At 46.2% G+C, this 25325-nt stretch overlaps 1 protein-coding gene and 1 long non-coding RNA gene across 2 annotated transcripts in view; one reads left to right on the forward strand and one right to left on the reverse strand.

The window, feature by feature from the left end:
- KCNK9 (potassium two pore domain channel subfamily K member 9) overlaps positions 1-5133 on the reverse strand; it is an 89405-nt gene extending 84272 nt beyond the window's left edge. Inside the window, exon 1 of the mRNA XM_079984395.1 lies at positions 4485-5133. Within this exon, the coding sequence (XP_079840521.1) occupies positions 4485-5130 (646 nt within the window). The 5' untranslated portion in view covers positions 5131-5133. The remainder of the gene's footprint in view (positions 1-4484) is intronic.
- Positions 1-25325, forward strand: part of LOC307220607 — a 511018-nt gene that overhangs the window by 302566 nt on the left and 183127 nt on the right. The gene's annotated exons all lie outside the window — the stretch shown is intronic.

The following is a 25325-nucleotide window of genomic DNA, read 5'->3' on the forward strand; positions in this document are numbered from 1 at the left end:
ATGTATACTGTAGATGGGGCCTCACTGAGGAAACCCAGGTCTGGGCTGGCAGCAAGGATGGAAGAGAGAATACAACCTGCTTATTGGTCCATGCGGAGAACCAGCGATGATCCTTAGTGTGTGATGGTCTTGGGAAAGCTGTTGAAGATTCTCTTTCATGAAACCGTCACTTCACTTCTGGGTCCCCAGGTACAACAGCAAAGCCTTTTAGTGCTGGTCCTCAACTACAGTGAGATCACAGTGGCTGAGTACACACTATGCATTCAAAGCACACAGTCACTCCCAATAATCCTGAAAACTGTAATTCATAGAGCTACAGTTCCCAGCACCCTTGAACTACAATTCCCATGATTCTTTTGGGGGTTCTAAATGTGATTCAGATGTGTACACAGTTGATAGGTGTTAACAGCGTTTGCTCACATTCACTTGCCCCCCTCCTCTCTCTTATGTGCCACTATTCCCTGTCAGATTTGGCACTGTATGTTCCTAGGGGCAGGGACACTGGTTTATGCTGTAGAGCATCATATACACTGACGGGGTTTCTGCAAATAAAAATGATGACTCAGAGTTTCACCTTTTAGAAAGGTGACATACTAAGGATTTCTTAACATAGTCAGCAGTTTGGAGCAATTTAAACCAGGCATAGGCAAACTCAGCCCTCCAGATGTTTTGGGACTACAACTCCCATTATCCCTAGCTAACAGGACCAGTGGTCAGGGATGACAGGAGTTGTAGTCCCAAAACATCTGGGGGGTCGAGTTTGCCTTTGCCTGATTTAAATATTTGCCGTTTTCAGTGGGGTGGCGGTGTTGAAATATTTTGAACAAACACACCATAATCTCTAAACCTCGACCAATTTGCTCAGTGCCAGATGTCAGATTCTGCACCTGGATAAGCTCACCTCTGGGACACTCTTATTTTCTTGCCTTTGATAAGAAGCCAATCCAGAAAACACAACCAACTGTTGTATTTATTGACATTATGCAAAATATGGAAATTTCAGATTGCATTTGCTAGTGAAAACCCACTAGCTGTACCCTACGGAGGCACTTGGTGCCTTCTCATTAATGCATAAAATGTGCTTTTTCTTCCTGAGTTGTACTTAGGTGGTTTCAGAGAGAGAACAAAGTGTGTGCAAAGCGACATCTTCAAGGTTAGTTTAAAAATAGAAACTTAAAAAAAAAGCCCAGCCGAGCGGTACACTTGATGTCACTGCAGATTATTCTAAAATAACTTCTTCTTTTTTTAAAAAAAAAAAAAGTGTTTTCTCTAAAGGCCTAAAACTACTGAAGTGGAATAAAGAAAACATAAGCACTTTTTAAAGGTATAAATTAACCACACGTGAGAAATTGTTAATTTGTCCTCATGGGTTGGTAGAACTTGATATTCATTGAAATAAATGGGTCTGAAATTAAGTCAAGGCCAACTTGTCCCATTGATTTCAGCAGGACAGCAGCTTACTGAGACTGCAACCCTTTACATACTTGCCCAGGAATAAGTCCCATTGAACTGAATGGGCCTTACTTCTGAGCAGGCATGCATAGAATTGCACTGTTAGCGGATTTTCAGTGATAATGGTCCTATATACCCCAGCTTGAAGAGCACTCAAAACTATCTGGCTTTTTTTTTTTTAATCTATGCCTACAGGCTGGATGGAGGGGAGAGTGTCTTTGAGCATGTACAGAGTGCTTTTTCTCAGTCCTAAGTAATCACAATAAGAGCACATTCAGACACATTGGCTTAGCCCATGGCTTCCAAGTTGGTTTGAAACTTGGCACCTGTTGTTTCACAAATTAAGCAATGGAGATGTGAGTCACATTTGGGTATAAGCTAGTCAAAGTTAACATTTACCTCTCCCATTGAAATCAGTGGGACAAGAAAGTGTTTGCCTTTGAATAGGTCATGCCCATGGTTAAATTCAGAGTTCTCTTTCCACCAGGCTTCTTCCAATTATTCCTTGTGCTCTTTTAAGAAAGCTTTTGATCTAAATATCCAATATTTTTAAGTAATATGCAGGCAGGCAAACATGTATACTGAGAGCATTAAAAAAAATATATTTTCATCCTTCTGCAACATATTACAAAGTATTTCAATTATATACTCACAATTTTAAATAAATACACAAGTTAAGAGACAGCAGATGTACCAAAACTCATGAAAGGAAGTTATGTCATTGGGTCCAGCTAAACTAAACTAAACCCATGCAACAAACTATCACGACAGTGTTCAATACAATCATTAAAACATTATAACATTATAAAAGATGGAACTAATTTTTAACACTGGGTCAAATTAATTCTCTAAAAGCACTTGGAGAATTTTGGAACACAGAAATGAAGAAAACCATTAAATCTAGCATGTTGGGGGCCCCACTTTATCTTAATTATATAATTTGGTATTTGAATGATTGGTATTATAATTGTATTATAAATTGGTATTGTTATAATGAGGCTATTATTGCACTGTGATTGAAAACTGATAAAAATTTACTATATAGAAAGATAAAAGCACTTGGAGAAGCAGAACAAATTCAGCAAGTGGAAAAATATCAGAATTAAAGCACAGGGGTGGGGGTTAATACTCTGCTGTGTTTCCCTCCCTGACCCCCCCCCCCCCCAAAAAAAAACCCAACTTCACAAAGATTGTTCCAAAGCATTCAGGTTTTGATTTCTACAAAGACCCTTTATGACGGGGGGGGGGGGAGAGAGAGAGACTGAAGTGAAGGGGAGACTCAGCAAAATAAGTCTCAGTTTTGGCCCCCAAAAGAAACGTTCTTTTTAAACAAAGTTAGAAAGACATAATCTACAAAATCTCTCCCAGTGTCAGATTACGTCTCAAGCAAGCAATTTACTGCTGTAAACTGCACACCTTCCCCACCTGACAGCTTATAAGAAGGTGGAATGGACATTCTGCTGAAAACTGAGAGCTCCTTCGTGTGTTAATGTTTACACTGGCGGTAATGATAGTGTCTGTCTCAATTAATAACGTTGTTCTGTTCTTCGTGTCCTGTCCAACAGAACATAGTGCATGCATTATTAACCAGCTATTGTGTTCAAGTGACCTGCTAGTGGTGTATGTTGAGAGAACATCTTCATTTCCTCATGACGTGCATCTGAATATACAAACAGGCAAGCAATAGAGTAAGCACAAAATAAAGTCCAGGGTCCAGGACCTATCTCTTGATACCTCATCAGGGCCTGAGGGATGAAATACACTGATTTTTTTTTTCATTCTGTCAAGCAATATTTTATTTTATTTTAGGAGAGGAAAACTTTCTTTAGGTGATTCTGCACTTTTCCCAAGAGAAAAACAACTCTGCCTTGTCAACAAAACAGTCATCTAAAAAGTCATGTTACGTTCAGCACTGGGCAAGTTCTCTGATTCCTACTATTTTGCACATCGGACTGTCTTCTCCGCCTTCTAAAATGAGGGGGAGGAGATTGCAAGCAGACAAGAGGAGAGGCACGCAGACAAGGACCTGTTACTACTACTACTGTTGTAGAAGAAAACTTCTGGGGCAAATTGGCCTCTCCCTTCCCAAAGCAAAGGATCAGATGGAAAGATCTGATCCATTAGTTCCCTGAATCATGGCAATCCAAGGCTTGGGTTACAATCCTCAAACCATTATTGTGAAGATTCCTGAGCAGCACAATCGAACTATTTCAGAGTAAATGGCAATGCCAGTTTACAAACCTTGGCTATTCTTTTCTCCCTAGAGTGGAAACAAGCTTCAAAAGAGACTTGCAAGCCAATCCAATATGTTTTCTCAAAAGTATGTCCAACTGAGCTCACTAGAACTTGTTCCCAGTTATGTGTGCCTGGGATTGCAGCTTCGATTACTTTTAAATCTTAATTTATTGGCATCACTTTCCAAATATCATTGCGCGAAAACTTGCACATCATTTTGTTGCCTCCCTGTCATGAGTTGGGAAGAACTACTAGTGGTGCTAAATTCTGCCTTCAGAAGTTCCCAGTCACTCCACCCAATTCTACTAAGGTTTAATCTGGAATCTGGGGATGGGGGCAGAGAGACAGAGAGACCTAATGTCCAACAAGTGTGAATTGAAACATTCAAATAAATTAATAGAGTAGGAAAGGGAGAGTCATTCACTCTCCAACTTTTGGAACCAATCCCCACTGCACAGCTTCCTAAACCCATTCTTGTTTTTACCCTGAACATCCCACAGTTGCCCAGCTCCCCAAATCATCAGTTCACCCACCTCGCAGTAGACATCTTTCCCTGGGTAACCCGCTTTCATTTTGCATAACTCCTCAACCTTTGGAGCAGTCTGATCACATTTACTCATGCTTTTACGCACAGATATATTTCATTCTCCGTGTTAGCAGCTCAGCACCGAACAGCACCCAAAGTTTAGGAAGCTTCCCTTCCCATGTCCCTCTCCTTGGCATCTCACAGTTTCTCAACTCTTGGCGCCCTCAAACCTTCCACTCGCACCCATCCCGGCATCGCGCGTGGGACTTACCTATGGTGGTGATAACTGTGATGGCAAAGTAGAAAGACCCTGCGAATTTCCACTGGACCCCGGCCCGGTGGGGCTCCAGCTGCATGATAATCTCCTCCAGCTGCTGGTAGTCGTCGTTGGTGATGTTGTACTTCCCCTTGAGCCGGGTCTCCTCGGCTTTCAGCTGCTCGTCCTCGCGCATTTCGTGGTCGGACTCCAGGGCATCAAAGACGGCCGCCCCCACCAGCAGGTAAGTGAACGTGCAGATGATCAGGGAGAGGGTCCGCACGTTCTGCCTCTTCATGGCCGCCAGGAAGGGCCCACGGAGGGGACCATGTCCCCCCCTGGCCGCCCGGAGATCCGACAGGGTGCAACAGAGGCAGCCGCCGAGCGAGGCGAGCTGCAAGCGGCGCCTGGCGGGGCTCGGTGGGCTTCCTCGGGGAAGCTGCTGTCCTTGGTGCTGAAAGCGCGGTGGCGGCGGCTGCTCCGGCTGCTGCTGCTGCCGCCGCTGTTGTTCTGGCTGCTGCTGCTCTCCGCCTCGCGGATCGGGCTCCTGTGAGGCGGACAGGCACAGAAGGCTGCTGGAGCGTCTCGACCACGGACCTTGCAGCCGGCAAACTCTGCGCAAGACCTGTCCAAACCAAGCTGTCCCGGCGCGCAGGGCCATCAAGGGCACCTCTTCAGGAAACCAGATCTTGCCCACCCGAGGAGTCGAAAGGAGGCTCAGCCCGAAGACCAGAGGCAGGTCCCCCCCCCTCCACGCCGCCGCCCACAGTTTTCCCAAACTCCCAAAAACTCCCTCCCCGCCCTCTTAGCAAGGGAGAGCCAAGAGGGAAGTCGAGTCCGTCGGGGAGAGCGGATCGTGCCCGCCCCGCCACCTGTCTCCCCGCAATCGCCCTTCCCCGCTCGGGTTGGGGTTTATTCCGCACTTGTCGAGCCCCGAAGGGAGCGGGCTAAGGACGCGAAGAGGGGTCCCATCAGAGGGGCGGCGGGATGGCGGCACGCCCCTTCCAATCCATGTGCGACTGAGCTGTCCCTCCCGGGAGAGGCCAACTGGTCCCGTCTCCAGATGTGGTCGGTCCAGGTGTGCGCCGGTAGGATGTCGGCACAGCATCAGCCACGGCCCAAGAAGACTTCTTTTTGGGGCGCTGCCTCTTTGGAACGGAGGAAGAACTTCCGGTAAGTGGGGAAGGAAACTGACCAGCTTGCAAGCGCCACGGCGGCTCTCCCCCACCCCCAAATGATGCAAATTTTCACCAGGCACGCGCACAGGCACACACGAACATGCACACACACACACTTCTGCAGGCTGCTGCTTCCTTCGAGCAAAGCCTTCAAATATGATCAGCAGCAATCTTGAGGCAGATCGTTCCAGGAGTCGCCACGAGGATCATACAGAGCGCACACAGCCTTTGCTTTGCAGCCACCAGCGTGGCTGCGGGGAGACGGGGCAGGAGGCGGCGGCCAAGTTCGCGAAATCCAGCTTTCTTTAGGGTCAGTTGCGATTTGGCTGGGGAGGGGTCGCGGGGGGGAGGTCTCTTAATGCAGCCAGCCCCTTTCTGTTACTGTTTCGGAAGGGAGATTGCTTTTGGAGCGGAAGAGGGAGAAGAAGAGCCCACCGTTTGGGGGCAGGGCGATTGTCGCTGGAACAGATAGACAATGCTGAAGGAGAAGATCTGGAAGACCAGCCGGGGTAAGAAGGAGACGGTCTCAGACGTCAGCTTGCGGCTTTGGGGTCTCATAGTCGGACTCAGTGCAGGGGCGCGCTCGCTCGCTTTTCTCCTTCTCCTCCTCTTCCTCCTCCTCCTCCTCCTCGCTGGAGTAAAAGGCAGACAGTCTGGGTCTTCTGGGGAGACAGGTGCGCGCCTGCCTCTGGATCCTTTATCTGAAAGGCTGCCGTTTGCCGGAGGAAGGAGTGGAATGAATGAATAATTGGGGGAGGGGAGGGGGAAGATTGTGTGTGTGAGAGAGAGGCGTGGCCCAAGGATGCAAAGGAATCTCCCGGTCGCGCGTGGGATCGTCTGGGAACCAACTGGTCGCACCCGCCAGTGCGCCACGCTCCTTTGCTCTTTTCGCAGACACTGGGAAGATGGGCTTGCCTGAAGCCGAAGATGAGAGCGCTACAGAAGGCACTTGGTCTTGCCAGTCTTCCTGCCTTAAAGGAGAGAGTTAACAGCCATCAGGATTCAGAAGGGGGAGGAGCACGGAGGGGGAGGAGGAGGGGAGCAGGACCCCTTGTCTTGACACTCTTCCATCCCAACCCCACTCCCCAGAAAATGAGACTCAAAGTATTGGAGAAATTATGGATCTTGGAGCCTGGGGTGAGGGGGACCAGGCTCTGTGTTTATGTATATCTTCGGTTCTGGGTCGTATCCTCTTTAAGGCTGCCTCCCCCACGACAAAGCAGCCCCCCAGCGTCCTAACTGCTTGACATCACCGGGAGTGGGAGGGGTGGCGTGCGCGCCTTCCTCCTCCATCACCATCTTCCTTCCTCGCCCAACGCAAAGCCAAGCCGGGCTGGGCTGGGCTTCGTCTCCTGGGATGTTTCCAGCCCCAGAGAAGAGTTGGCGGTGGGGTTTGTGCGAGCCAGCCGTCGCCGGCGGAGAGTCTCCCACCTCAATTGCTCAGCGCCCTTCCCAGCGCTTGCCTCTGAGCGCAGACGGAGAAGCGCCCGCCCGCCCTCTCTCTTCTCATCCACCCACCTTGTCTGGAAAAAACTGGAACTCGTCGGCTGCCGTCTCCCGACCTGCTCTCTTGGTGTCCGCGGTCTCACTCACTCATTCTCTACATCCTCTGGCCCCGCCCACCCCAGATGTGGCCCCGCCCATTCTGCTCCTCTTCTTTAAATAAGCTGCGAGCTGGAGGAAAGGGATTTGGAGGGAGGGGGAGACAGATGATGTGCAAAAATCCAGGCACCGGGGACTCCCTTCCCTCGCTTTGCCAAGGCGTAGCAGTCTTCTGATCTTTGGGAATGAAGCCACTGGACAAAGATGTAGCTAAGGTTGCTACCATTTAATTCTGGGACTGTGGCTGTGACTCTTAGCAGACAGAAACTAAGCAAGGGAAACTTTCCGTGGCCTGGAAACAAAGTAATTGGGGCAGGTTGGAGAGAATGTCACCTGCTTTCTTTTCAAAATTCTGAGCCACCTTCACACATTCTGAGCTTGGATCTAGACTTGGCCAGTTGCACTGTGATCGTGCAGACCTACTCATGCCTCCTCAGAAGTAAGCCCCTTTTAGCTCAATGGGACTGCGATCCTAGTTCCACTTTCCTGGGACTAAGTCCCATTGAAAATGGGAAAATGGCCAATGGGCAGAAAACAGTCATGCTCATGAATTGCAAGAGCTCTGCTCTGAGTAGGGCTAGTATTGGATACAGCCCCATGGGGTGTATGTCTGAGTAGACGTGTATAGGACTGGGTGTTTTATCCCCCACTGAAAGTAACGGGACTTGTCAATCATGACATATACTTAGGTATAACTGACTTTGTCCGGACCCAACCCTATGTGGGTTTATTGATTGATTGCTTAACAAGCTTCATATTCCTCCTTCTTAGCGCGCTCTCTCTCTCTAAGATGTGATCAAAACATAAAGCAAGTCATACTTCAAAATAAGCAGGCAGCAAACAAAAAAGGCACTGCATGCAGCAAAAGTAAAAGTATTCAGCTCTTAATAAAGTGAATGAGCAATCTTTAACTTCTGGATGTGGCCAACACCCTTCTGCAAGTGCATGTCTTGTGCAAATACACTTATTGGGAAGTGGAGATAGACTGCAGCTGCAGGGTGTGAAGGCTATACATAGTAAGGACTCTGCAGTCGCGCCTTCTGTGAGACAGTCCTCAGGTTGTTAAAGGCAAAAGGACCAGAGCCCAGAAAAAGATAACAACTTGAGTGCATATTCACACATTGCTAAAAGCACCACTGAGCCCATCCCATACTGCACAATTCAAAGTGTTGGTGCTGACCTTTAAAGCTCTAAACCAGGCATCCCCAAACTCGGCCCTCCAGATGTTTTGGGACTACAACTCTGATCATCCCTGGCTAACAGGACCAGTAGTCAGGGATGATGGGAATTGTAGTCCCAAAACATCTGGAGAGCTGAGTTTGGGGATGCCTGCTCTAAACAGCCTTGGTCCAGTATACCTGAAGGAGCATTTCCCACCACCACCACCACCACCAATCGTTCAGCCCAGACACTGAGGTTCTCCTCCGAGTGTCTTCTGCTGGTTCCCTCACTGGGATAAGCGAAGTTACAGGGAACCAGGCAGATGGCCTTCTCGGTAGTGGTGCCCTCCCTGTGGAAAACCCTCCCACCAGATGTCAAGAAGATAAACACCTATCTGACTTTTAGAAGACATCTGAAAGCAGCCCTGCTTAGGGAAGTTTTTAATTTTTGATGTTTTATAGTGTTTTTACTATTCTGCAGTGAGCCGCCCAGAGTGGCTGGGGAAACCCAGACAAATGGGTGGGGTATAAATGACGCAAGCTAGAAAGCAGATGAGAGCCACATTTTGCAATCAAAGTTCACATTTTTATTATAATTATTATTCCATAAAACACTGCCCTTTTTCAAAAGGCTGCAGAGCGGCTTACCACATAGAAACATAATAAACCACATAACGCTCCCATATAACATAGGCTAATGCAGAGATTGTAGGGACGCAGGTGGCGCTGTGGGTTAAAGCCTCAGCGCCTAGGGCTTGCCGATCGAAAGGTCGGCGGTTCGAATCCCTGCGGCGGGGTGCGCTCCCGCTGCTCGGTCCCAGCGCCTGCCAACCTAGCAGTTCGAAAGCACCTCCGGGTGCAAGTAGATAAATAGGGACCGCTTACCAGCGGGAAGGTAAACGGCGTTTCCGTGTGCGGCTCTGGCTCTGGCTCTGGCTCTGGCCAGAGCAGCGATGTCTCGCTGGCCACGTGACCCGGAAGTGTCTCCGGACAGCGCTGGCCCCTGGCCTCTTAAGTGAGATGGGCGCACAACCCCAGAGTCTGTCAAGACTGGCCCGTACGGGCAGGGGTACCTTTACCTTTAATGCAGAGATTACAGTGCATTTGAATCACAGATGATGCAACTTGCAGCTCAGAGGTGAAAATGAACAAAGGACACAAGGACACAGGCTCACTGCTTAACATCAGTGCAAGTCTCAGTCTTGGGACAAATTATAAACCAAAGCTGCTACATATGTGGAATTATTTCCTCTTAACAGTGAGTCGTACAACCAGCCTCCACGGATGAGAGCTTTGGTGTGCTGGGTTCCCATGTCCAAAAGGATGGCCTCCAGGCAGAATCAAACCACATTGGCTCTTGGTTTCGAATAGGCATAGGCCACATGGCTATCCACACCCAGATGTTCCCATTATCTCCAGGTCTGCAAGGGAACATGCTCAGATCAGTGGCCCATGCAGGACTGCAGGGATGACGAATCATCCGGGTTTCCAAAACAAGCCCTTTGTTGCTATAGAAGTGAAACCGGTCTCAGGAGGTTGGGCAAACACAGTCTTAGAGTCCTGGCTCATTTCAGGGCTTGGGGTCAACAGCAGGCAATAATCCTTTGGCAACACTCTGGCAGGGCCCAGCAGCAAAATCAGCACTCTTGGCTTTCCGCAAAGCAGCACTCTGAGGGAATTGCAAGGAATTAAAAGGATGGCTGAACACTGATCAGAAGGCAATGACTTGCCACTGTGATGTAAGCCACTCTATGTTTGCCAACAGGAGGGGGCTCAGCGGAGGACCCTTTGGTGAGAGAACCCTCCAACTTGCAGCTCTCCCCTGCCCCAGCCTCCTCTGCTCGGCAGTGATCTTGCTTTCCTTTCCTAGCTTTCCCTGGCAAATAATGGAGCGCAGGTTTCCCGCCTCTCTATTTTCTCTTTTTATGTATGCAGAGCCTGAAATTTCAAGGTGGCTGTGCAATTATTGCACCACTTAATAGATGTGTTCGGTAACCCCACTGGTGAGAAGCTGTGGAATGGCACAAAGGCGAAATGCTACTGAGGGGGCTCTCCCCCCCCCCCTGCCCTTCTGCTTAATTGTAGGAGACGTTTTCCTGGGGTAATGGAGGAGGTACCTCTACACAATTTCTCTCTTTGAGAAATAAAGGCAGTTTGGAAACAAGGCAGACACGTTGCCCTGGGAAATAGAGGTAAATCTCACAGAGAGCTACTCATAATGGACTGAAAGGGGGATCTAGACCACATTCAGGGCCTTAGAGGAGAGGCGTCTTTCTAGAGTGTCAATAGTGCATGGGCGAACTTCTCCAGCTTTGTGTGGCTGACATCACTGAGGGAGAGTTAGAGAGAGGAGCAACAGCCATTGGGAAGTTACAGGTGTATTCAGCAGGTGATTGCTTTGCTGAACACAAAGCCTCCATTCATCATCAGATTTCTGCAGCAAGCTGATGGAGAGGCAAATCCCACGGGAGAGAGCTGCCGTGTCCTCAGCTCAGGAGCATTTTTAGAAGCTCAGAGGTCATTATTGTTTCCAGGCTTATAATTTATACAGTAACCTTTTAATTGCAGCCAGGAAGGGCCAGTTTATAAAGTCAGCACAATTGGGTGACATTCCTGGACCAGTTTTCTTTTCTTTTCTTTTCTTTTCTTTTCTTTTCTTTTCTTTTCTCTTCTCCTCTCCTCTCCTCTCCTCTCCTCTTCTTTTCTTTTCTTTTCTTTTCTTTTCTTTTCTTTTCTTTTCTTTTCTTGCGGATTTTTTCCCCCTCCTGATTTTTATGCATCTGAACAAGTAGGCTCTAGCCTATGAAAGCTTACACCACAATAACTGAACCAGTCTTTAAGGTATTGGGGAGTGGGGCAATAGCTTGTGGTGGACCAGATGTGTTGCATCTCCAGATACAGTTGAAAAAAGTCACTGTGATACCCATTGTCAGAGATTGTAGAGAATAGTGAGCTAGATAGACCGATGGGTTGACTTGGTAGAAGGCAGCTTCCCCTCGTTTCTAAGGTTTCACATGACTCTTGGATGGTTTTCCCAGACTGCACTGCCTCAAGCTATACAAAGGTGTGGAGCAGGAGTTGCTGGGAGCTAACTGGCCTCAGTGGTTTCCCACTCCTCCTGAGCAACTCATGAACCTGTGAAGTTGCCTTATAACAGGAATGGAGGGCGTGTAGCCTTCCATCTGTAGCTGGTTTCCCATCAGCTCCAGCCAACATGGTCAATGGTCAGGGTTGGTGGAAGTTGTAGTCTAGCAGCATCTTAGAACCAGAGTTTCCCCACTCCTGGCTTGTATCAGCTCAGACCACTGGTCCAACCTAGCCTGGTATTGTTTTCTCAGACAAGAGGTGCAGAGATTGAAACTAGGGTCCTACACAGTTGTATTTGGAATATAGCTACCATCACCCCCAGCCAGCATTGCTGATGGTCAGGGGTTGTCGGAGTCATAGTCCAGAACATCTGAAGGGTTGGGAAAGGCTGGTGCAGACAATATTGTGCTACAAGGACCATTGCTCTGATTTGGTATTCCTGCATTCCTGTAAGTCTTCTGCTCTAACTGACCACTGTTGATCACACCCAGCTTCCTTCAGGATCTTGTTCAGCCTCATCCTAAGAATGAGGCTCCATGCTCCACCCATCTATGCCTCAAGCATCTCTGTCCTTCCATCAAAATCTGATTTATGTCGACCACTTCTGATTCCCCCATAGAAAAGCAGAGAGTGCAGGGGGGCAGTCAAGGGGGGGGGTTCAAAGAGCCTTTCTATAAATAGATTGCAACACAGAGCAGAGTTGCAGTGCAGATCAATAGCCTGTCTTAAGGAGGGCTCCAAATTACATCTCCAGGGATGGAGGTGCTGAAGAGAATTGATAAATGAGTTGCAAATGCTGCGTGTGTTGTGTGTGTATCTAATTAACAAAGGGTGACTGGGATCAATAGCAACGAAGGAGCAGAGCTAAAAATAGAACTCAGGCCAGGAACTCAACCTGCTGGCAGCAGCCTCGCATGAAAATGTCCCCCTGAAATATTACCTTCCCCCAACACCAGATTTCCTTTTATTTTCTGCTGGGAGTGGTTGCTGAATGCCAGGAGGAGACACATCCTGCAGATCATCCCTAAGAGGAAGGAGGATCATCATCACGCAATAATATGATACCGGCACAGTATGTTCACTTCCAAAAGGAAAAGGGGAAAGATTGTCTCCTCCTTTGCAGGGAGAAACACTCAGAAATCTGACATCTCTCCCCCTTTCTTTGCTCTTTTGGATTACAAAGCTCTCCGCGCAGCTTTCTCTGGAGCAAAATGCATCGATCAATTGATCAGTGTAATTGGTGAAGCCTAAGACTGATGGCGTGAGCCTCTAGAGTTCTTGGCACGGGCAGGCCAGTATACCAGTAGCAATCCTCCTATCTGCTCTGTTCTCTGTCATTTTGGATAAGAGGACCATCCCAGAGGCCCTAAGAAGTCAAGCCAAGGGCCACATCCCCTCCTCTGCAAGCTTCCAGGGGCCACAGGTGGGCAGAGTTAAAAGAGGGCAAAACAACAAATGCAAATGTTACATCCATATGATAGTCTATATAGAATCATAGATCTGTAGAGTTGGAAGGGATCCTGAGGGTCATCCAGTCCAACCCCCTGCAGGAATCTCAGCTAAAGCATCCATGGCAGATGGCCATCCAACCTCTGCTTAAAAAGCTCCAAGGATGGAGAACCCACAGCCTTCCAAGGGAGACTGTCAAACAGCTCTTATTGTCAGGAAGTTTTTATATATCTACCTTATATCCTCCATCCAGCAAACAAGAGTTCAAGGACACATTCTTGCCAGGCAGAAACAGCAAGGGTGCAGAGCAGGGATGCTGAAGGATGTGGCTGAGGAGGGTGTGTGACCTGAGATGAGTCACAAGCACCAGATAGAGAGGCCGTTGGGCAACAGCATCTGAAGTTCTCTACCCTTGCTCTGGAAGCCTCCCAGACCCACTTTCCTCCTTTCCAAAGGAAATGCAAAGTTCAGAGACAAACACATTTCTCTGCTCTGCTAACCTCCTATCATTATACAGGATGCATTGCCCTTTGGCTCCCTGGAGTAAGAGGAAGGGTTGGTTTAAACAAACAGTGAACCAGTGGAGAAAATGCTATTGTTCATTACTGTATTATGGGTGGGGGGGGAGAAATAAACACCCCATAAGTTATTTCCTGATGGGATGCGGGTGGCACTGTGGGTTAAACCACAGAGCCTAGGACTTGCCAATCAGAAGATCGGCGGTTTGAATCCCCGCGAGAGGGTGAGCTCCCGTTGCTCGGTCCCTGCTCCTGCCAACCTAGCACTTCGAAACCACATCAAAGTGCAAGTAGATAAATAGGTACCACTCCAGCGGGAAGGTAAACAGCATTTCCATATGCTGCTCTGGTTTTGCCAGAAGCAGCTTAGTCATGCTGGCCACATGACCCAGAAGCTGTACGCCGGCTCCCTCGGCCAATAAAGTGAGATGAGCGCCACAACCCCAGAGTTGGCCACGACTGGACCTAATGGTCAGGGGTCCCTTTACCTTTTAAGTCATTTCCACCTGGATTTGTGCACCAGCAATGCACATTAATTGCACCAGCAGCTAGCATCGTGCCTAATGATCTCAGGCAACCTTTGGGTCTTAAAATGCTGAGGATCTTCCTGCATCTTTTGTAACATCAATTGCCAGTTGGAAAATAATCAGAAAGAGCTGTTGCTCTCATGCCTTGCTTGCAAACTTCACAAAAGCTCCTGTTATGTCTGTATGTATAAAGCAGGAAACAGACGCAGAAACTTAAATTATAAGCATATGGAAAGTCCACTAGGAGGGGAGCTTTCTTAATAGGTGCCTGATTATCATCATCATCACCATCTTCATCATTACATCCATATCCTACCTCTCCTCCAAGGAGATCAAGATGGTGTACGTGGTACCCCACCCCCAAATTGGATCTCCACAAAAATCCCGTGAGCTTGGTTAGGCTGAGAGGTAGTGGCTGGTCCACGGTCACCCAGAGAGCTTCATGAGTTGTGTGCAGATTTGAACCCTAGTCTCCAACGCTCTAACCACTGCACTGCACTGATCTGTGTGTGTAATACATTCCATGCAAATTTTGCATGACTGCTCTCTCTGTGTTCACCTACAAATTAATCACACCAGTTGTATTCTACCAGGCAAATAAATATTTTTAAAATTCTGTGTTAAAGGGGTGGGGAAGGAATACCTGCATTCTGCAGGCTAATTCACACATGCTTGCACATCACTCAGTTTATGCAACAATTGATGACTTGACTGTGAGTGTGTGAACTAACTTCAAGTGCCTCCAAAGGACATGTTTATTCAGCATTCGTTCTGATGTGCTTGCACAAATCAGAACAGAAGTTAAACTATGCCCAGTCTTTATTGAGTATTAAATCTGATCTGTTTGTGGGGCATTGTTATGACACTGAGCATTCCTGCATTCCTGTATTGCAGGGTATTGGAATAGAGTTCTCTTGGGGTCCTTCTCAACTCTACAATTCTATGATTCTATTATTCATCCTGATTTGCTTGTGGAGTGCTTATACCTCTCCCCATTAATAATTTGTTCATCCTACACTTTACAGAGCATTTCCTCATCTATTTCCTAACCACAAAGTTCTGCTGCTTTTTTTTCCAAAAATGGATTTTTTTTGTGCTAGGGTGACAGAGCACTTTAATCCACTCTGATTCCCACAAAATAAAGACCAAAGGAACCTGTCCATGGAAAAGTAATGCCATTTTTTATGTGGTGGGTATAATAGAAATTCCTGTGTTTGATCTACAATAGATTCAAATCAAAATAAACATTTGCTGTTGACTGCTGATGTGTTTTTAGTTTATTGTGGTTTTTTAAAATAATATTTATTAAAAATTTTAAGGGTTACAAAAAGCAAAAGTAAAAACACCATATTAAACAAAAACAAAACAACACATCACAACAAGGAAAAAAGAAGAAGAAAAAACACAACTAATCTTCCCATAACTTATCTTTCATTTGCTTGTTTCCTTGACCTCCTCACACCTCCCTTTTTTGTATTCTAATTCGGTTAACTATTTCAGCAAATCCTTTCCATCTTTTCCAATTTTTGTTCTGTAATTTATCTCAATATGATGTAACTTTACTTTCCCTCCTTTCACCAATTAACAGTCTATTTTTTCCTAAACCCTTATAACATTTCTGCTAAAACCACATAACTTCATTCCAACATCCTTCTAACATTCATTAATTTTACAATGTTTCTGTAAATAGTCTTTAAATTTCTTCCAATCTTCCTCCACCTACTCTTCTCCCTGGTCTCGGATTCTGCCAGTCATTTCCGCCAGTTCCATGTAGTCCATCGCCTTCATCTGCCATTCTTCCTGGGTGGGTAGATCTTGTGTCTTCCAGTACTTTGCAATAAGTATTCTTGCTGCTGTTGTAGCATACATAAAGAAAGTTCTGTCCTTCTTTGACACCAATTGGCCGACCATGCCCAGGAGAAAGGCCTCTGGTTTCTTCAGAATGGTACAGTGGTACCTCGCAAGACGAATGCCTCGTAAGATGAAAAACTCGCAAGACAAAAGAGTTTTTCGTTTTTTGAGTTGCTTCGCAAGACGAATTTCCCTATGGGCTTGCTTCGTAAGACGAAAACGTCTTGCAAGTTTGTTTCCTTTGTCTTGCAAGTTCGTTTCCTTTTTCTTAAAACCGTGCATTCAGGGGGTGCAGTTGCAACTTGACTTCGATGAGCAACTCATAGCACGCGGTGTGGTAGCCTTTTTTGAGGTTTTTGAAGACTTTGGTGATTTTTTGAAGCTTTTCCAAAATCCGTGCTTCGCAAGACAAAAAAAATCACAAGACGAAAAAACTCGCAGAACTAATTAATTTTGTCTTGTGAGGTACCACTGTATATTTAAATACCTTTTTCATTTCATTATAGATCATCTCCCAGAAAATCTTAATCCTTGGGCATGTCCACCAAAGGTGAAAGAATGTACCTTTGGTCTCTTTGCATTTCCAACATTTATTTTCGGGCAAATGATAAATTTTTGCAAGCTTGACTGGTGTCATGTACCACCTGTAGATCATTTTCATTATATTCTCTCTTAAGGCATTACATGCCGTGAACTTCATACCTGTGGTCCATAACTGTTCCCAGTCAGCCATCATAATATTATGTCCAACATCTTGTGCCCATTTAATCATAGCTGATTTCACCGTTTCGTCCTGAATGTTCCATTTCAACAGCAAGTTATACATTCTTGACAAATTCTTAATGATGTGTTTTTAGTTTATTGGTGGCTTCAGTTTTCTGAATGCTTTGATTGTCTTTACTCATAATTGTATTGGGGAGGTTTTTTTCTTTTTGTAAACCACTTCAAGGGCTTTTTAAATATATATATACAATCAAGTGATATATAAATCTCATGAAATAAATAAATAAACAAGCACAACAAGCACAATTTGACATTGCTGTCACCAAGCGTTAATCTGCTCAGAGATTCAAATAAAGAGGTAGCAGCTGATATTCCCCAAGCATTTTGCAAAACAGAAAGACACCAGACCAAAACTGAAGAACCGTTTCTTCCTGATTGAAGCTGCAGGGTCTCCAAGCCACTTCGGAAGCCCCTTTCTCATGCTTTTCTTGATGGAACATGCTACTGTTAAAACACTCTAGGTGGCAGCAAATTGAGCATTTGGTCTAGCTTGAATTGTCTCTCCTGTTCTATTTTTAAATTCCTTCTTCACTAAAAAACAAAACAAAAAACCTACAGAATCGGATTGTGGCAGGCAAGAGTGACATCACTCCTCCGCATTTGAGCCAAAGGTCTCCATGAGAGGCAGCATGTAAGAGCTTGAAAGACTTGACTGAGAAATTGAAAAAGTGTGTAAGGAGGTGGGGAGCTGTTCCAGAGGCACACAGTTCTACATCCTGTGTGTGTAATAATACAGCATATGCAAACTTCGCATGACTGCTCTCTCCACATTTACCAGAAAATCCAACTGGCCAAATAAAAATTAAGACTTCTGTGTTAAGGTGGGCGGGTACTTTGACACAGTACATTGAGCCCATTTGGAAGAGTAAAGGTAAAGGGACCCCTGACCATTAGGTCCAGTCATGACCGACACTGGGGTTGCGGCGCTCATCTCGCTTTATTGGCCGAGGGAGCTGGGTCATGTGGCCAGCATGACTAAGCCACTTCTGGCAAACCAGAGCAGCGCACAGAAATGCCATTTACCTTCCTGCCGGAGCGGTACCTATTTATCTACTTGCACTTTGACGTGCTTTTGAAATGCTAGGGTGGCAGAAGCGGGGACCGAGCAACAGGAGCTCACCCCGTCGCAGGGATTTGAACCGCCGACCTTCTGATCGGCAAGTTCTAGGCTCCGTGGTTTAACCCACAGCGCCACCCACCTCCCATCACTGGTCTAGTGCCTACAAAATATTGATGTTGGTTCCCCACAAAACTTGCTGGAGTAAGAGTTCCAGAAACAAGTTTCCACAGATGGGAAGTGACTCTCTATGGTTTCCATTTGTCTCACTTTGTCACTTTGACACAACCTTCGTATGTGGTTTAACCCACAGCACCACCCGCGTTTGGAAGAGAGAGAAAAATAAATCTAAGTACTAAAGAACACCATGTAGTTAATTATTCCTCCCCATTCAGATTTCACCACCCATAGACCTGATACCTTTCTCTAACTAAGTTTAACTGTATGTAACAAAATAATTCCATATTCTTCCCCTGTTTACTGCTGCTGCTTCTCCTTTCCCTTCCTCTGTTATTTCTCTGGTGTCTCAATTGTATGCCCATTGGGGCAGGGACCTGTGCCTTCTCATTCCTTATAAAGCACCATTGTAATAATAACAATAATATCTGAGGATGATGATGTAAGAGTAGCAAAGCAATGTAGACCTTGCAACTTAGAAAGCTGTATTTTGCACTCTCTCAGCAGTTTTGGCCACAGCCCTATAAAATAGCCCAGTATTACTATCACTGTAATGATAGGTGGAGTTTAGCCTGAGAAAACAGTGGCCTTCCTTGGGAAACCCAGTAAATCTGCCAAAGGGAAAAGATTTGAGCCACAGAGGTCCTCACTCAGCTCTCCTGAACTGTACTCTTGTGAAAGGAACTGCAAGTGTCAGCACTTGTTGTTTTGTGAAAGAACCACACACACACACACACACACACACACACACACACACAACACGAGGTAAGATTGTCAATAACCCTGTCTTGAAACACCACTACAGTTGTAAAGGAGAACTCAAACCCTTCTTTCAGATCATTTTGTTTGTTTCCTGTCCTTCATCCAAAGAAGAAGAAGAGGAGGAAGAGAAGGAGTTTGGATTTGATATCCCGCTTTATCACTGCCCAAAGGAGTCTCAAAGCGGCTAACATTCTCCTTTCCCTTCCTCCCCCACAACAAACACTCTGTGAGGTGAGTGGGGCTGAGAGACTTCAGAGAAGTGTGACTAGCCCAAGGTCACCCAGCAGCTGCATGTGGAGGAGCAGGGAATCGAACCTGGTTCACCAGATTACGAGTTTACCGCTCTTAACCACTACACCACACTGGCTCTCTGAGGTCCTGGGGCAGGCTACAGCACAATATAAAAACAATTTGAAACAACTTACAATCATAAAAAGTAAGGCGGGTACTAAAAACATACACCTCAGGTGTCAAAAGTCAGGGTAAAGAGGTACATCATCAGCATTCTTTGGAATAATGAAAGTGCCAGATGCATCTCTGTGGGGAGAGAGTCCAACAGCTCAAGGGGCCACCACAGAGAAGGCCCTCTCCCAGGCCACCCACCCACCCATTGATGAAATGAATTACAGGGAATCATGCCAAATAAGGTTTGGGTGTTCTGAGCATGCTCAGCATTACAGAAAACTCTAACCAATCATAAGGAAGCACACACACACAAGGAAGCGGTAAAATCAGACCAATCACAAGGTGGTAGCATTGTCTACACTTATGTGCCTTATAAGGAAATGGGAAGAGGGGAACTAAACATTCTGATTGGGTGTAAGGATTTGAAATCATAGAATCATAGAATCATAGAATCATAGAGTTGGAAGAGACCACAAGGGCCATCGAGTCCAACCCCCTGCCAAGCAGGAAACACCATCAGAGCACTCCTGACATATGGTTGTCAAGCCTCTGCTTAAAGACCTCCATAGAATCATAGAATGTATTGGAACGTATGCAATCTATATGAAAACGTGTGTGATCTAATGTTCTGGGTCCAGTCTTTGTGGAGCAATCCCACGGGATCAAACTTCTGTGCAGAAATAAACTTTGGACTTCTTTTTCACCTCCGTCTCATATGTTTCTTTGTTCACTCATGTGATATGGCTAGTTTTCCTGCAACACCATGATCCTCTGGGCGCAAAGGAACTACCAAAGGGTAGTTGGCTCTGCCAATCTCAGCACCCAGGAGTGAAGGTGGTGGTCTTTCAGATATTTGGACCCTTAGTCATTTGGAGCCTGGAATTGTGAGCACTTTGAATTGGTCCCGCTAACAAACTGGCAATGAGTGCAACTCTTTTAAAACTGGTTGTATGATGTGTAAATACAGTGGTACCTTGGGTTACATATGCTTCAGGTTACATACGCTTCAGGTTACAGACTCCGCTAACCCAGAAATAGTACCTCGGGTTAAGAACTTTGCTTCAGGATGAGAATAGAAATCGTGAAGCGGCGGTGCAGTGGCAGCAGGAGGCCCCATTAGCTTAAGTGGTGCTTCAGGTTAAGAACAGTTTCAGGTTAAGAACGGACCTCCGGAACGAATTAAGTACTTAACCCAAGGTACCACTGTAGAACCCTTGTCATAATTTGGACCAAGTGAAGTTTCTGAGTAGTATTCAAGGGCAGCCCCACGTAGACAGCATTGGAATAATCCAGTCTGCAAGTTAGTAGAGCATGGACTACAACGGCCAATCATCTCTATTATTATTAATAGCAGCAGCAGTGTTATAGTATTAGCATTACTGCATAATTTAATTGTATGTGACTGCTGTCCAAGGCATGCTTAATTTTCTCATAAGGCCAGAGTTCTCTGCTTACTTGAAAACTGTCCCCATAAAATTGGTGGAAGCTGCTGTTTGTCTACCTGGCTCAGTTTTCGCTACAGCGACTGACTTCAGCTCTCCAGGGTTTCAGACAGGGTGATCTCTCCCAGCCGCATCTGAAAATCCTGGGGATTTAACCTTGGATTAAATGTTCAGCAAGCCAGGCAGATGCTTCACCACTAAGCATCCCCCCCGATTTGGGATCAAGGTGCAAAAGATGTTTGGGGTTTTTATGTTATGTATTTTGTGTTCTTCTTTTGCAATTTTATGTTGTGAACCGCCCTGTGATCTTTGGTTGAAGGGTGGTAATAATAATAATAATAATAATAATAATAATAATAATAAATTGCTGCAGTAATTGAATAGTATAATTATTATCTTGGCTAGAATGCAGACCAGGCATAGGCAACCTCGGCCCTCCAGATGTTTTGGGACTACAACTCCCATGATCCCTAGCTAACAGGACCTGTGGTCAGGGCTGAAGGGAACTGTAGTCCCAAAACATCTGGAGGGCTGAGGTTGCCTATGCCTGCTGCAGACACACCCAGATCCACTGCCTATAAAGCTGATTCTGCAATTGGCGTTGCAGTGCGGTGGAGAGGAGTCTCAGACTTCAAGATGATTTAATAAACACACCATTCTAGGAACAGCTTGGCCATAGAACAGTCAATTTTCTAATGCTGGAGACAGCTTGTAAACACACAGGATGTTATAAAAAGGACAGGTGCTTGAGTGAATCTGAGGAGCATGGTCTCCTATTGTTGGATACAAAAAGAAAGCCTTTAAAAACAACTAGGTTATATTTTCAGGGACAAATGGGAGGTTGCAGCATTAAGTACTTTCCTTTGTAGCCGGCTGGCTGCTCAGATGAAGAAAGGGAGGATTTTCCATGAAAAAGAGAAGTTGGTGGAACAGTATTGTCAGAGCTGCCCAAGGTCCCAGCTCACAGAGGACCAACGCCAGGTCGTCGTTATATACAAAAGTCTTTATTGAAGTTCAGTTTCCATTCCAAAGTCGTAGCGCGCAGCTCTACGTCTTAAACCCTAGACCGCCGAAGTTCCGTCTGAATCTCCTCCCCCCTGACACCAGTTTAAGATTCTAGCCCTGCTCCACCTCTTCCTCTGCTCTCTTCTCCTCTGGGTTCTCCTGTCCGCTGGGGCATTCCCCTTTCTGGACTCTTCTGACGCTGAGTCCCCTGACTCCTCCCCCTGCCTCCTGCGGGCTTTAGGACCCGGTTCCCAATCCTCATTCTCTGCTGCCCTGCGCGCCTGTACTTTTGAACCTGGCTCTCGCGCCAACCCAGTGACCTTCCTCCTGACTGTTACACTGCTTCTGTCACTGCTTCCCTCTTCTGGGATGCTAGCTGGACCTGACCTCCCCTCCGTTGCCTGACTCTCCGATGGAGGCGTGGTGTCAGCCCTGACTCCTCTTCTCTCCCTGCTGGGGGAGACGCTACCCCCGATACCTGGGACTCTTCCCCCCCACTATGCTCAGGTGGGGAAGCTGGTCCTGATCTCCAACTGCTGCTCTGGGAGTCCCCGCTGGCCCCTTGCTTCTGGGGTGTCCCCCTTGGGACCCCCCTTGCCTTGGCCACCGGCGCCCCCTTCTGTGAATCTTCCGATTCGCTGGAGAGGCTCATGGAATCTCTCGGGCCACTGTCATCTTCTCCTACGCTGCCCTCAGATTCTTCCCCTTCGCTCTCCATCTCCCCTCTTCCCTGTGCTTCTGCTCCTGAGCCCCTGACATCCATCCCCCCCCCTCGAAGCCCCCCCTTCCCCCCTCTCCCTCTTCTGGTGTGGGTCCTAACATGGACAGTGTGTATGGAGGTCCTGGGCTGCCCAGGTGACACGACCTCCCCTCTCTACCTCCATCATGTGGTCCAAAGGAAAGCAGAGCAATGCACTGGGCACAGGTTTGGCTGCAGGAGTTGCCAGAAGGAGGTGTACAAGATGCTAAGGATACTATGCTTTGTGCAACAGACAGGCAGATAGGCAGGTAAGCTGGCAAACAAGCAGATAGACAAACCACTTTCCAAAACGTACAGCAGATTTAATTTTATTTATTATTACTTTTTTTAATCCATTGCTCCTCAGTGAAGTTCCCCACCCCTAACCTTCATGGCCAAGTGGAGATTTGAATCCAGTTCTTCCCAGTCTAAGTACACTGGCTTTAAGGCTTAATATCTATATGATGCTTTCCCCCAACTGCATAAAGTGCTTCGCACATATTTATTCTCTAATCTCACAACAAGCTTGTTAAGTATTATTTCTCACACATTATAATAGCATATTAAAGCTGTGATTTTAAATGAGAACTTCCATCTCATACTCATGCTATGCTACACTGGTTCAGTGCCTGTTTTTATTGAGTGTTGATGAAAGAAAATAATGGACAAACCTAACACAACATAAAATCCCCAGTACCTGTGCAATGCATATATAATGCATCCATTTCCCATAGAATCAAATAAAGACTTTGAGTCCCCAGCTCCATAATTCAATATCTCTCCCTTCCAGATCTATTTCCCCCCCCCCCAGAAACAAGGAGTGGCTATCCTTCAGAAAAGTTTCATGTGTCCATTTTTCAAAAGCCATTCAGCTTGACACCGAAATTGAGTTTTGTATTGATGAAATGTTTGATGTAATGCAAAAATAAAATAAAGCTATGCCGCATTGCATAGAATTTCTTGCCCCCGAATACTCACAAGTGATGTGTTAAGAGCATAAGAACCACCTGCTGGATCAGTCCATTGGCGCATCTAGTTCAGCATCCTTCTCCCACAGTGGCCAGCCATAAACTGGCATCTGAGCATAAGAGCATTCTTATCTCCTGTGGTTTCCATCAACTGGCATTCCCAGCATTGCTTTCTCCAACTGTGGATGCAAAGCATAGCAATCATGGCTAGTAGCAACTGATAGTCTTATCCGGGGGTAGGCAACTGAAGGAATGATTGCCGGATGTGGCGCACACTTCCACCTGCTGGGTGTGGAGCACATTTCCACCCACAGACAAGCCACAGCTGTCTGAACATCATGCCCTCTATCTAACCTTTGCTCTCTTAGTGGTCTGCCGTGCCCTGTCTGTGACCTTTGTCTCCTTTGCTATACATTGTTCAAGGGGAAAATGACGTGGTGGAAACAGGTGCCAAAATAACTTTGTACCGCCCCATGATCTCATGATTGGAAGATGTAAAGGTCAGAGTCCAAAATGTATCTGACTGGTTTTGCATATTGTGCTAATAAAAAGAGCCTCAGCAGAGCTAGCTGGCAATTTGCTTATGCACAGCTCACCTTCATTACCACCTCCTGCCTCATGTCCTTCACTTCAGCAACCTAAGGCCCAGGGGCCGGATCCGGCCTGATCGCCTTCTCAATCTGGCCTGCAGACGGTCCGGGAATCACCATGTTTTCACATGAGTATATTGTGTTCTTTTATTTAAAATGCATCTCTGGGTTATTTGTGGGGCCTGCCTGGTGCTTTTACATGAGTAGAATGTGTGCTTTTATTTAAAATGCATATCTGGGTTATTTGTGGGGCATAGGAAATTGTTCATTCCCCCCCCCTTCAAAATATAGTCCGGCCCACCACATAGTCTGAGGGACGCTGGACTGGCCAAGGCTGAAAAAGGTTGCTGACCCCTGGTCTTATCCATGAAGTTGTCTAATCTTCATTCCCTCGTTGGCAGAGGGGCATTGATAATTTTAATTTACAAAACATGGGACCTCGTAGAAACACGACTGGAAATTGCCAGGAACTGGAGAGAAGCAAAACTTCTCTCCTTTAAATCTTGGTGCAGTAGAGTTTGGCAGCTAGCCTTGGAGGAAAAGCTGACCTAAGAGAAGGGGAGGGCATGTGGGAGGAATCAAAACTGATAAATTTGCAGCAATTCAGTATTCTTTTATTCAGTTTGTTAACAAAAGTGATTGAATTGAAAGCCCCCTCTCCAAGCTTCTCTTTCTTTTTTGGGTATGAGTTCTGCCCCCACCCCAACGATTCCCTCTTCTGTCATCCCAGCAGCACTAGTAGTGCCCTAGACATTTTTATTTCATTTCTTTTGCTATTGTAAAGAATGACATTGTTATAAACTGATCATTCTTTTAGATTAAAAAGGCAGTAAAAATATATTTTTTAAAAAACATGGGGGATTTGATGGAAAAATAGGGCCTTCCATCTTTGCAAAAAGAGGACTGTTTGCTGGTGTGTTCATGAGGTCCAGGTCAAGTGGAAGACCTCAAGTCTGAGTCATCAGTGGGAGAGTAAGTATGTCAGAAGAACGGAGAGAACTGCATGTCGCCCCACTTAGCCCATGACTGTATATGAAAAACACTCCATCACTTTTTTAAAATATAGCAGCTAAATGTGGAAGATTGATAGCAACTTGTCTTATTAGCCAATCAGATGGCCACCTCTGTGGAACTTGAGTTTGTGTGTGTTCCTTTAATGTAGCTTTTGCAATCTACCCTGAAGTTATTTTGCTTGCCAGAAACATGATAAAACAGCAACAAAATCAACCTCTGGCTGACTCAGCAGACAAATAAATAACACTTGCTGTCTTTGTCTTAGACACATGTTCCCTTTTAAAACTGCAAATGTGGCAGTGTCACCAATGGATCAGTAAATATCGACAGGGTGGAACACTAAATACATTTCAGCACCTCGGCCAGCTACATGGGCATTTCCTTCCATGGTTTATTTTTTCTTGCTGGCTGCCTCTTCCTGCTCCTCTCCCTGCTGAATGTTACGAATTCGGAGAATCAGTAAGATTAGCAACATCTGCCGGGGATTATTCCATATCTGCAATATTAACACTAACATTCACTTAAAGTAGAACGTAATTATA

This window comes from Podarcis cretensis (assembly GCF_951804945.1).
Source record: "Podarcis cretensis genome assembly, chromosome: 7".
Lineage (NCBI taxonomy): Eukaryota > Metazoa > Chordata > Lepidosauria > Squamata > Lacertidae > Podarcis > Podarcis cretensis.